Genomic DNA, 13,397 nt, shown 5'->3' on the forward strand with positions numbered 1-13,397 from the left:
AAGTCTTTCTGGTTGAGATTTCAGATCTTCAGTCTTATTTTCCAAAAATAAATATTTTTATTTAATGAGATTGCAGAGAAGGAGTTCATGATAATTGCATTCAGGAGGAACTTCCAATTCAGACAAGGGAACTTTAGCCCCCTCTGAGTTATTCATCCCTGATCCCACCTCCATGTGTATATGAGATGCACATGTTAATAAACTTTCATTTGTTTTTCTGTTGTTAATATGATTTCTGTTATATGGACCTCCAGCAAGAACCTAGAAGGAAAATATTTTTTCCTCTTCTATAATATATTAAGAAGAGCATTTACCATGTGGGGAAAAAAACAAATAAACTAATATTCCCCATAGGTAAATTGATCTTGAAGGACTCTGGTTTAAAACTAATCTCTTGTTATTTTGGTTAATATAGATTATCATTCACCAGGTATCATCTCATCCCCAGATTCACTGAAAAATTTCAAGGCTCAGGAATTGCCCTACAAACATGATGACCCATCTAGATATACTGGTCGCTGACTGACACCAGAGTTAATAGGAAGGTGTGCAGTCACCTAATTAAAAAGATTGATACCTTGGTCTTTTCTCTGATTGTTTCAGATTCAGAATCATGTAACATTGTAGGAGACTAGAGAACTTAAGGTATTTGAATGCTTAGTATTTATCCTGCCCATACCCCTCCTATATGAAGAGAACATTCTTCTTACCCTGTATCTCTCTCCCTAATTTACAAATAGAATTCTTATACACTCTACCTGCTTGCACCCCCAACATTTTCTTCTCCTATTTATTTCCTTATAACAACATTTAAGTCTAAAATCTCATTCTCAATCGAAAAACTTGACATTTTGAAGTGTTCAAACTTCCACTTAATTTATTTCCCCGCTGAATGAAAATGTTTATTATCAGGCAAACTCACTTATACTATTATCTTCTACTTAATGTGGAATGTTATCAGGAAATAAAATGCCTTAACCCATCTAAAATGAATTGGCCTTCTTAGGAATGTTCTTAATAAATAAGTCCAGTGGGGGTGTCTCAGTCTGGTTGATGGAGGAGGGGTACTTTTTGATCTGAGGTTCATAGCTTCTGTTGTGTTCACAGCCTACTATGCTTTGCATATTAGAAATCCCCCTCTTCTAGTCAGGGAGAGCAGATGACTAAAGTCTCATGTTTTATCCAAAGAATGAGGAAATAAAAAGTCAATTTTCCTTGGAGTACCTACTGTGAGCCAGGAGCCATGTGACTATCAGTCAGCTCTACCTGTGCCACTCATTTGGGTGGATCTAAGGATGCTACCACAACAATGCTTAGGTCATGGCTTGCCTTCAGCTAAGCACACACAAACACGTTTATATACCCAGATACATAAACATATTCCATACATTTAGGCACACACAGACCTATGTACAATACAATCACATCTACTCATACACCGTAGTAAGTGCAGCCACACTGCTCATACTAGTGACATAATACAAACTGCATGCATAAATATGCTCATCATACACATTGGAATAACATACTTTATTTATAGAAGGAAAGGTCATTCAGCTTGGTAGGTTTAAAGATGTCAATGTCAGGAAAAGTCCTGGATTAGTCAAGAAGAGATGTCATATGAGCTGAACCTTGAAAGAACACTTAGGAGTAACTTAGGTAAATGAGGACAGACTATTATTACAGGCAGAGAACAACAAAAACAAAATTGTAGTATCATGAGACTGTGATACATAACTCTGGTTGGAAAACATTGACATGAAAATGCAAACTGGGGAGTGGCAGTGGCTGTTGATGTATGCAGGGCCATCACCTGAAAATCACGAAATGTTCTCCCCAACCTGAGGTCCCAGACAGACTGTCTAGTTGAAGGGAGGCTTTATGAGCTTCACATCTTCTATATTATCAACATACCCATCCATGCTACAATGGAATTGAATATAGCTATAGCTCCTGGTCTCTCTGTAGTTATTTAATTTCTCCCAGTGACAAGTGAGTGTTTTGATGGGACGCTGGGCCCATATGTATGTATTTCTGTAACGATCATTCCATTTGCTACTAACGCATATATGCTCAATTTTGTACCATGAGATATAAATGAACATGTGAGAGAGCTTGTGGCTCAGATTTCCTTTTTTCATGAGATTGTTACATTTGTAGGAAGCAAAATCTTGGCTTGGACTTAGGTGATGTTCTTCCATAAATTTCCTCCTGGAAATGTTCTCACTGTGCAAAAGTAAACTGCATTGGAGACACAGCAGGACCAAGAGGGTGACCCAGACCTTTAGAGAGGACGCCATCTCAGTGACCAGGACCACCTGTGTATGCACAGGGAAGAGAGAGGAAAATATTAAGGCATGCCTGGAGGGTTGCGCTGCACTTCAAAATTCCTGTTCCTGGGCTGGAGATATGGCTCAAGCGGTAGCGCACTTGCCTGGCATGTGTGCGGCCCGGGTTCGATCCTCAGCACCACATACAAACAAAGATGTTGTGTCTGCCGGAAAAAAAATAAAAAATAAATAAAATTCTCTCTCTCTCTCTTAAAAAAAAATAAAGAGAGAGAGAGAAAAAAAAAATTCCTGTTCCTGCCAATGAGGGCACTTGGGCCTAATTTCACTATTTGATTCCTATACTAGAAGATGATAACTTTTTGGGGGGCAGAGGGGTTCTGGGAGTTGAACCCAGAGATGCTTTATCACTGAACTACTTCATCCCCTTTTTATTTTTTATTTTAAGAAAAGTCTCACTAAGTTGCTTAGGGCATTGCTAAATTGTCCAGGTTGGCCTTGAACTTAGTGATCCTCCTGCTTTTAGCCTCCCGAGTTGCTGGAATTATAAGCATGTACCACTGTGCCCAACTTAGATGACAACTCTTTTTAGATAATAATATTTATAGAAAATAAAAATGTGTTGCAGACTGAGTGTACCAAGAACAAAATTTGGAAAAAGTAGACAATATTTAAGAATTCTTTCTATTGCCCTCCCCTCTATAAGACCCATGGAACCCAAAGGACTATAGCTATGTCTAGTAAGCTCCTTTCCCCCAACTGACTTGCAGGAAATCATGTGTCCTAAAGAATATGGCATTTTTAAACCTATGTCTGCAAAGTAGAAATGGTTGTCACCTTTAATGGGCATGTAGAAGATAAATAACTTCTTGGGAGATATTTTCTAGGTGAAAGGCTTTGGTTCCCTGAAATCATAGCTCAGGCTGCAATTATGCTGACTTTGCATGATGATGCTTCTCTAACCTTAACTTCCTTATAACAGCTACCCAAAGCCTGGGTTTACACATCCCTTCTCAGGGGCCATTTCCCCAACCCTTATTACAAATGATCTCAATTTGACAGAGCTGCTTGTTGAGAATGTTGTGGTAAAGGAACTCGAATTTTGAAATATTGCTCAAATCAATTAAGTACTAAGACTAAAACTGCCTTCACAGGAGTAACTCTGACCTAGAAGAGGGAGTTATTTGAAAACTCTCCTCCTTAAACTAGGACTCTGCCCTCATTTGCATGAAGAATGTACTTGGCCCTACTGAATCTCTATCCTGATTTGCAACTCTGAATACCAGTGTCCTTCAATGGACCCAATAATATTTCCTTCAAGACAGACCTGAGAGAGTGTACTAGGATGTGTATATGCTTTGGAAGATCAGGGTTTGGAGGAGCAGGTGGGGGAAAGACTATATTAGTGGGAGTTGAATTGAAGCCTCCTTTTTCTGTAATTTCTATCTTTTCTATATAAAAAGTCGATCACGCTCCTTCCAGTGTTTCTGGGTCCTTCACCCAAGCTTCCTATGCATAGTTTTGTAACTCACCTTCTTCAGATTCTGCGATCCTGTCACTGTTTGCGCTTGGTATCAGTATATGGAAGGGAAGAGCAGAGTCTGCGTCTTTCTTCTCTTAGTGCCCAAGGAGTATTCAGTAGCGGACAAAGGATTGACAGTGGGAGGCACAGCATTCCTGATGATTTGTGCTGCTGGTGGAGTGGAGGGCAGGGTCAAGGATATCTTTTTGTGTGAACCTGATCCTACACCTTCTCATGTAGAACACTTGAGTTCACTCTGAGAATAGCCTCGAGCAAAGGCTGCAAACATCAAAGAATGACTCCTGGGTACAAAGGAATTGCAGGGCACCGAAGAGTGACCCTAGAGAGGGTTATCTATAGTTTTCAGAAGACAACTAGAGATCTGACTTCTAAACTCATTGCCTGACTATCTTCTGGGCTATAATTTGCTGGGCTATGTTCTATGGGAACTCCAGGGGGGAAAAAAAACACCTCTGGAGGTATGAACTGTGGGAACTTTGCTGAAAAGAGAAAGAGTATTTCGTCCAAGGTGCAGTTTATGGATAGACTGAGACACTGAAATATGCTTTCTATCAACATCTTCAAGGATGGCTTAGCTAAGCTACCACCATGGAATTTCTCACTGAGCCACATTATTATTAGAATATCAGAATGTTCAGCTTACATCCAGAATTTACCTTCAGACTCTAACTCATATTAAGCATTCTTGGAATAATAGGGAATCATGTGCCAGTAGACTGGCTGGGAGGTTGGCTCAAAGCACATTCTTTATATCCTTCTATACCCAAGTTCTTTAGGTGACCAAGGGGGAATTCTGAGCATCTGAGTTTGGATACCTTAGAGATGATTCCAAGGACAAATAAGGTCACAATCACGTGCACGTATGTCTTTCTTTCCCTGCCTCCCTCCTCTTTCTTTCCTGAGGATTGAACCCAGGGATGCTCTACCACTGAACTATATCCCCAGCCCTTTTTATGGTTTATTTTGACATGGGATCTCATTATGTTGCCCAGGCTTGCCTTGAACTTGTAATCCTCTTGCCTCAGCCTTCTGAGTGGCTGGAATTACAAGTATATACCACCATGCCTGGCTTGTCTACAGCCCTTTCTAACAAGTTTGTGCTACCTACTGAAGATTAAAATTCAAGTAGTGCTTCAATAAATATAGAAAAGATGGGGGACCAATATTTGAAAAAACAAGAAAAAGATCCATAGTCTTTCAAAGCATCATATTTTATGGGATCTTATAGAATATCAGCAAGCAATTTTGAGACTTGTAAGAAGAATGCATGTGAAAGTAGTTCTTGAATAATATTTGTTATGCTGGCATCTATTGTTGATAATATTATTGCATGTAGGATTATTCTATCCTAGACATTTCTAGTGTTAACTAGTTAATCCAGTATGTTCAATAAGTGATATTCTACTTTAAATATAGAAAAAAATTACTGTGAACTCCAGGCACATATCAGGAATCCTACAATACCCTAAGCCCAAAGTCCTAAGTCCTCTTGGATATAAAGCAAATTATATAGGAAGCAACCAGAACTAAATTGTGGGGAGCAGTATCCCTTTATATTACCTTTGTTGGTGACTTCTGATTTGAGTTATTAGAGTGATATTATCCTTTGAATATAAATTTTCAGTTATTTCTTAATCATTTTCTTTCTTTAAACATTTTCTTTAACTCTTTTTTTCTATTAGTTCTTTGATATTTCCTTTGTTGACCACTATTCAATACTTTTTTGTTACACCTGTTTTCAGAACCATAATAGAGACTTAAGTTTCCTGATGCAGATGACAAGAATGTCTCAAGGAGGCTTCATGTGGGCTGCACATGCTGCCAAGGGTTTCCAGCTCGGTGGGTTCCTGTGCAGTCTATCAGAGAATCAGATAAAGGCCCTGGGGGATGGGAACAAGTCTATTGGGACTTCTTGTTCCAGCAGAAGGGAGACCCAGCAGTGACAGAGTCAAGCTGGCTCTCAGGACAAAGGAGCTAGTTTTATTCATGTGAAAGGGGGAGGGGGTGGACCAGAGTTTAGGACTATTAATTGGCTTTAGATGCATTTTAAAAGGTGTTTTTCTTTGGGCAAACTTTTCAATCTTGAGGGAAGGGTAGTCAGCTGGCCGCCTTGGTGTAAAATGTTAGTTTTTTTATTATCTTGCTGCCTCTTGTATAAATGGTTCTGCCCTGGGATAAGGATGAACTGCTGTAGCTGTTAAGAGAACACAGATGGGAAATGGGAGTGAACACAAATCAGGGCAGAAACAAGTTAAGGGCCCTGGCAATTTTCTGTGTTGGTGACTCCTCAACAGTTTTATCCTTTTTGTTTCTTGGGGAAGTATCCTGGTTTTAATCATATATCTGTTTCTGAGGCTAGTGACAGAGTTAGTGAGTGAAGGTACAGGAAAGGCACACATTATGCTCTTTATAGCTAAAAAGCCATGAGTTAAAACAGAGTGCAGGGGAAAGCACATACCATGCTTTTAATAACTATCAAGCTGGCCGTTGAGGTCTCTGAACTTTGTAGGAGAGATCTGACTGTCTCACAAGGGCTCCAAAGATGGAATTCCCAGGGTCCAGGAACTGATGTGTTGGGGAAAAAAATGTTTTTGTTTTCATTAAGCCACAACTGGATTTAGCAATTCCTTCATTTATGAATGTAGGGAAAAAAATAGAAATCATAGATTTTTATATCTGTTTACATTACTACAAATATCTCAAAATCATTTACATTGATTAGAAGTTCAAAATTATAGTCATAATTATGTTCATATTTATACCTTATTACTAAAAACATTAATAAAACATGTATTATTATGTATTACTAGGTCACAAACTTTAAATATTTGATACTTAATTTCCTTTATAATCCAAAGGATTATACTTGATGATATTTGTTCTCTTGTTTTCAATTATTATGTTTGCTCTTAATTGTTCTTTGGCTTCACCACAATGCCAAAGGCCTGAATGCCGCAAAAACAAAACAAAACAAAAACAATTTAACCCCCTTTCCCAAGGGATGGTAGAGTAACCCAATGAAAGATTTTTTTTTCCATCAGTAACTATTTATTATAAAAGTATTATAGTTTTATCTCAAAGGATTCAAAAATAGTGATGCTCTACTATCACCATACGTTTAATATAAAAGCCCTTTTCAAAGTACCAAATTCACATCATATTTGATTACCAGCTATTCATATATACATCCAATTTTTAAAAATTTATTTATTTACTCTGATTTGTTATACATGATAGCAGAATGCATTTCAATTCCTAGTACACATATAGGGCGCAATTTTTCATGTCTCTGGTTGCTCACAGAATCACACCATTCATGTCTTCATACATGTACTTAGGGTAATGATATCTATCTTATTCCTCCATTTTATTCAATTTTAATGCTAAATAATATTCCATTTTGTATATATACCACAGTTTCTTTATCCATTCATCAACTGAAGGGCATCTGGGTTGGTTCCACAATTTAGCTATTGTGAATTGTGCTGCAATAATCATCGATGTGGCAGTGTTCCTGTAGTATGCTATTTAAGTCCTTTAGGTGTAGACCAAGGAGTGGAATAGCTGGGTCAAATGGTGGTTCCATTCCAAGTTTTTCAAAGAATCTCCATACTGTTTTCTATATTGGCTTCACTAATTTGCAGTCCCACCAGCAATGTATAAATGTGCCTTTTTCCCCACATCCTCGACAACACTTATTGTTGTTGGTGTTCTTAATAGCTGCCATTCTGACTGGAGTGAGATGAAATCTTAGAGTAGTTTTGATTTGCATTTCTCTAATTGCTAAAGATGTTGAACATTTTTTCATATATTTGTTGATCGATTGTATATCATCTTCTGAGACGTGTCTGTTCAGTTCTTTGGCCCAATTACTGATTGGGTTGTTTGGTTTTTTGATGTTAAGTTTTCTGAGTTCTTTATATATTCTAGAGATTTGTGCTCTCTCTGATGTGCATGGTAAAAATTTGCTACCATTCTGTAGGCTCTCTATTCATCTCTTTGATTGTTTCTTTTGCTGAGAAGAAGCTTTTCAGCTTGAATCCATCCCATTTATTGATTCTTGATTTTATTTCTTGTGCTATAGGAGTCTTATTAAGGAATGAAAGGAATCTTGATCCTTGAATAACTTTCATCATTTACCTAAGAATTCTCAAGTGATAAAGAAATAAAATTCTTTGTACTTAAAATAATGTGTTGTTTTCAAAACCTACTTTTACCCTAGCTAACCCCCTTTTGATTACTTTTACAGTTTTGATAAATGTGGTATTATTTTATTATTAATAAGGTTATGATGCAGGCTGAGGATACAGTTCAGTGGTAGAATACTTACTTTAAAATGTGTGAAGCCCTGGATTATACCCCCAGTACTGAAAAAAAAAAGTTATGATACAACTATACCTTATTAACATTTGTGTGTGTGTGTGTGTGTGTGTGTGTGGTGGTGGTGGTGGTATATCAAACCTAGGGCCTTGCTCATGCTAAGCCTGTACTCTACCATTGAGCTACATCACCAGTTCTCCCTTAACTATTTTAAATAAAGAGAACTAGGATATAAACATTGCAAAAATAAGTAAGTAAGTAAATAAATAAAAAACTCAAAAAAGGTAATGCTGCAGTTGTTGCTATTAGGTTTTGGGTAAATATATGAAGTCCTAGGTCAGCCACATTCTGGCAGAAATACATTGTGCCCTCACACTTGTTTAACTCCAAAGTTTAGCTCTATTGTCCCCCTGCCCCAGGTCAACTGGGAGGAAGTTGAGGAAAGGATATCACCAGAGACTTCCTCTTTAAGTTGGATATTGAGAGAGTGCCAAGAATGTTCGTGTACAATCAAAATACCACCTGCTTATCGATCATAATAAGGAAATTCTGAGTGTGAAAGCATCAGTTATGCCATATGCATTATGGTAAGAATGAGGGAAGATGAAGCTTATTGAATAGATCAGGTACACTCTTAGTATTAGTCAGCATCATATTACTACAACAAAGCCTGGAGGCAATTAACTTATAAAATGAGAATGGATTTATTTAGCTAATGATCCTAGAGGTTCCAGTCCAAAACCAGTAGAACAGAGGCAGAGGTATAAAGACAGAAATAGGAGATAAATTCCACCCCAAGTGAAACAATCACTTAAGGAAAACACACTCTGTTTCTCTCCACTCTCTCACAACATTTCTGATACCACATGTATGGTTTTTTTTCAACCACACAATTCTGTAAGTCTCCAAATGCAGGCTGGTTGTCTTACAGTTAAATTTAATTTTGAATGTACCTGAAGTTAGCCTCAGATCCCACAAGTTAACATCTCAATCCCAAAAAACTGTACCTATTTCACATGTACATGTTGAGTCCCAGCCTCTAGTATTTTTGACCCACCAGCTATAAATCAGCATTCTACCCACTCCTTCATCACGTTCCATATTTGCTAAAATAATTTGCACACAGAAGTCAGGCTAACATTTGACTTGTTTATCAGTTTACAAGTTACAAGCAAAAAGCCAGGCCTTTGGGGAATTCATGCATGAGAGCTCCATTTTGGCCCTCTCGGACTCCATTTTGGTTGAGGGTTTGATATGTGACCCTATTTTAACCCCACTTTCACCTCTCCCCTTTTTTTTTTTTTTGGTTCTGGGGATTGAACTCAGGGCCTTATGCATGCAAGGCAGGTACTCTATCAACTGAGCTATATCCCCAGCCCTCCCCTTTTTCTCTTTTGACAAAGATCTTTCTCTGGAGGCATCACTGATCAACCCTCAATCAGGCTTCATTGTCCCTCACCACTGGGAAGGACCTGTTCTTCTTGGTCTGATTCCTTGTTAGAAAATCCTTAGGAATTGTGAATCTGTGTCAGAAACAAGACAATCCTTTCAACCACATCTGAGCAACAAGGAGGGCCACAATGAGAAGCTATTGAGCTAAGAGTGCATGGAGTTTATTGTTAAATTCAGCTTTTCTATATCATGAGCATTGGCGATCATCTCAAAGCACTGGGCCTGCATTACTGGATTAGAATTCTGTGGAAATTCAACAAGCAACAGGTACAAAATTTAAGAAGTAGAACTCATAGTAAAAATAACAGCAATATTATATTTCCAGTTTACGAAATGGTTTTGAGCCATGAGCCTAGGCCTGAAGATAACCAATTAAATAACCATGGAGAATTTGGTGAGACCTTCTCTAGCTAAGTGGCCTGTTCTCTTCCTTTAATTGGGTCTCAAATTCTCCAGAGGGATTTATCCAGGTACAACATGTAGTGTTACTGATGATGCAGACACTTCTTTGTTCAGCTAGTAAATGATTAAGAGCAATTCTGTTATTTCAGAACATTCCAGCAACAGAATATAGTGAATGCTTCTGAGTGGCAGTAGGTTTTGCAGTGGAATCTGCAAAGACAAGTAATAGATACATTTCTTTTTTTCTTTTTAATATTTTTTAGTTGTAGATGGACACAATATCTTTATTATTTTTATGTGGTACTGAAGATCAAACCCAGTGCCTCACCCTTCAAAACTACACTGAGATTTTATCTCAGCAGTCAGAATGGCAGCCCTCAAGAATACAACAAAAATAAATAGCGGAGAAAAATGCACACTTTTACACTGTTGGTGGGACTGTAAATTAGTACAATCACTATGGAAATCAGCATGGAGGCTCCTCAAAAGACTAGGCAAGGAATTACCATATGATCCAGCTATACCACATCTCAATATTTATCCTAAAGAATTAAAGGCATCATACTACAGTGATATATGCATACCCATGTTTATAGCAGCATAATTCACATTGGCCAAACTTTGAAACCAGCCTTGGTCCATCAATGGATGACTGGATAAAGAAAATGATGTATGTATACACAATAGAGTTTTATTCAAGTCATAAGGAGAAATAAAGTTATGGCATTTGCAGGAAAACTTATGGAACTAGAGACCATCGTGTTAAGTGAAATAAGTCAAATTCAGAAGGTTAAGAGTTGAATGTTCTCTCTCATTTGCAGAAGCTAGAGAGGAAAAACTGAAGAGAAAGTTGGGGGCAAATCTCATGAAAATCAAAGGGAGATCAGTAGAGGAAAGGGACCAAGGGGTGGGAGGTGGGGAGTGATATTGGCCAAATTACATTGTTATATTGTATGCATGTACAAATAAGTATAAATTCCATCTGTGGGTACAACTATTATGCCCCAATAAGAAAGTGGAAAAATCTTTATATCTTTATATTAGGGAGTATGATGCATAGTTCCTTATGGGACTTGTGCATTGTTGTAAACCAAAAGAGAAGCATTGGGGGTTTTGATAATAGACCCAATAGTCAATAAAATTTCTGCTTTTGGCAAGAGATTGGGAAATACGGATAAGGGTATTGTCCCTCCACGAAAAAGAAGAGAGTAAAGACTATGGAGTGGGGGTAAGGGGATTTGGTTGTAGCTCAGTGATAGAGTGCTTGTCTAGCATGCATAAGGCCCTGAGTTTGATCTTCAACACCAAATGATTAAATAAATAAATAAATAAATAAATTCAGAGAGATAAAGGCTTTTTTTTTTTTGAGATAAAGGCTTTAAACAGGTCTGGTCTGGTCACCTTTGGAGAGCTGTCCATATCAGATGACATCTGCTTCATTTCCTAAAAATTATTAGTGTTAAGTCCCAGAGAGGAGTCCAGGTACAAGAGGTTGGTGCCTTCTATAAATGAGATATATGTATCCAGAAATCAGCTCCTTGGAGCTTGGCAGCATAAATGTTGGTTAAAAGGGGCTGCTATTGGCCTGACCAACAAGGTTGGAGGCAGACCTGGAAATGTCTTCCAATACACAAAAGTTCTAATGTTTCAAGTCTTTTTATTTACCAAATTTGTATATGCTACCAGAATATAATGTTTATTCATAGTTTTGATTATACCTTTATATAATTTTTTATCCATGGTGTTAATTATATATTTATAACACAAAAGTACGTACCTTTTTTAAAATGATGGTCAAAAGAACAGCAAGAGCCAAATGCCTAGGGCAGCCCATGACTATTTCAAAGGTTGAGAGTTTATGCAATCCAAAGAGGGGAAAGTAGCTTGTAAATTCAAAATTATTATACATAGGGTTTATGTATAATAATTTACATAGGATTTCTGGCCAGGAAAATTGCAAAGTTTTCATAAAATTTTGTGGATTGATTTTTAGGAGTATCATTCAACCAGTACAGTTAATTGGGGATGATAACACAAAGAAAATATTGTAAGATGGGACAGAGAGCACATAGCCATGTTGTAATTTATCCAATGAAGTGTGTTCTTAATTTACAATGGAGGTTTACTAGGTAGGGAATATTTTTAATCTTATTTTGTGGTACTAGGGATTGAACCCGGGTTGTTCTACCACTGAGCTACATCCTCAGCACTTTTTATTGTGAGACAGGGTTTCACTATGTTGCCAAGGCTGTTCTTGAATTTGTGATCCTCCTACCTCAACCTTCCAAGTCACTGGGATTACAAGTGTACACTACTGCACCTGAATGGAATATTTTTAAAATATAATTAATATTTCAGCTTAAAAGGAGAACATACAAACAAGTAGTCACCATCTACTTATTTTTATTTTTTGGCTTCTGGTGCCAAAATTGTGATTCTTCAGTAATTGTTCTAAGATCATGATTCAGAAATTTTTCTATCTGAGATATGACAAGAAATTTGACCAGTGAGATATAGGAGTAGTAATCCCCTAGTTTTCACAGAGCCTAATTGAGAATGGCCTGAAATCTTAATATTGGCCTACACACCAGGTCACTATCAAATCTAACGAATTTTTCCATATGGCCCATTTTTATATTTTGTCTCCGTTAGAAGTGAGGCAACTTGTCAGCTTCCATAATATTCCTAAATCATGACCATTTCTAGTGCATATCTACTGTCTACATAAGTGTTAGCAGCTTTTCCTTTAGCAAGAAAGCATGCTCAACTAGGGCAAACATTTCCACCTGCTAGGCAAAAAAAAAAAAAAAAAAAAAAAAAAAAAAAACCCTGAAAGTCAAGGGATTGCTTCCTTAATTTCAAAGGGACTAATATTAATGACCTGCATAATATTTACCTCTATTGCCTTTTAAGTATGAGGCATCCGTGAACCAGGACATCTCAGCATTGTTCAGAGAAGTGTCCTATAAATCCTTTGAAGAGTCAAATGGAGTGGTTAATAGGATTTCATGTTAGTTGAGAAAACTAAAGTAAGATGTTAAGTATGAAGACACTTTCAAAGAGATTCCACAGCATAGGAACAAAAATGGCCAACAGAGCTCCAGAGATGATTTCTTTAGTGGATTTGACCAATAGTGCTGTAGCAGGGACAGCCCACAGACAAGGGGAGGAACCATGGGCATCTGACCTCAGTTTCTGATTCTTGTACCCCATGGATCAGTAATGATTGACATGCCTAGCATGTGTAAAGTCTTGGTTGTATTCCTGCCATTGAGGGGAAAAACCGCAGGGCATTTCTTTCCTTTTCATACACAGAATAGAAGAAAGAGAGTTGAGGGGCTGTGGCTGTGGCTCAGAGGTAAAGTGCTTACCTAGCATGTATGAGGCACTGG

At 37.6% G+C, this 13,397-nt stretch overlaps 1 protein-coding gene across 1 annotated transcript; it reads right to left on the bottom strand.

Moving 5' to 3' along the window:
* Positions 1–1,644: 1,644 nt before the first annotated feature.
* Positions 1,645–2,306, bottom strand: EDDM3B (epididymal protein 3B). The gene has a single exon (XM_081291814.1). The coding sequence runs from the start codon at positions 2,298–2,300 to the stop codon at positions 1,863–1,865; it is 438 nt and encodes a 145-aa protein (XP_081147940.1). The 5' UTR covers positions 2,301–2,306; the 3' UTR covers positions 1,645–1,862.
* Between the last annotated feature and the right edge of the window lie 11,091 nt (positions 2,307–13,397).

The sequence above is a fragment of the Spermophilus citellus genome (genome assembly GCF_964194105.1).
Source record: "Spermophilus citellus genome assembly, chromosome: 4".
Classification (NCBI taxonomy): domain Eukaryota; kingdom Metazoa; phylum Chordata; class Mammalia; order Rodentia; family Sciuridae; genus Spermophilus; species Spermophilus citellus.

What these genes read in the sequence shown, in the direction of transcription:
- EDDM3B (XM_081291814.1), bottom strand. Translation starts at nt 2,300, where the DNA reads ATGGCGTCCTCTCTAAAGGTCTGGGTCACCCTCTTGGTCCTGCTGTGT.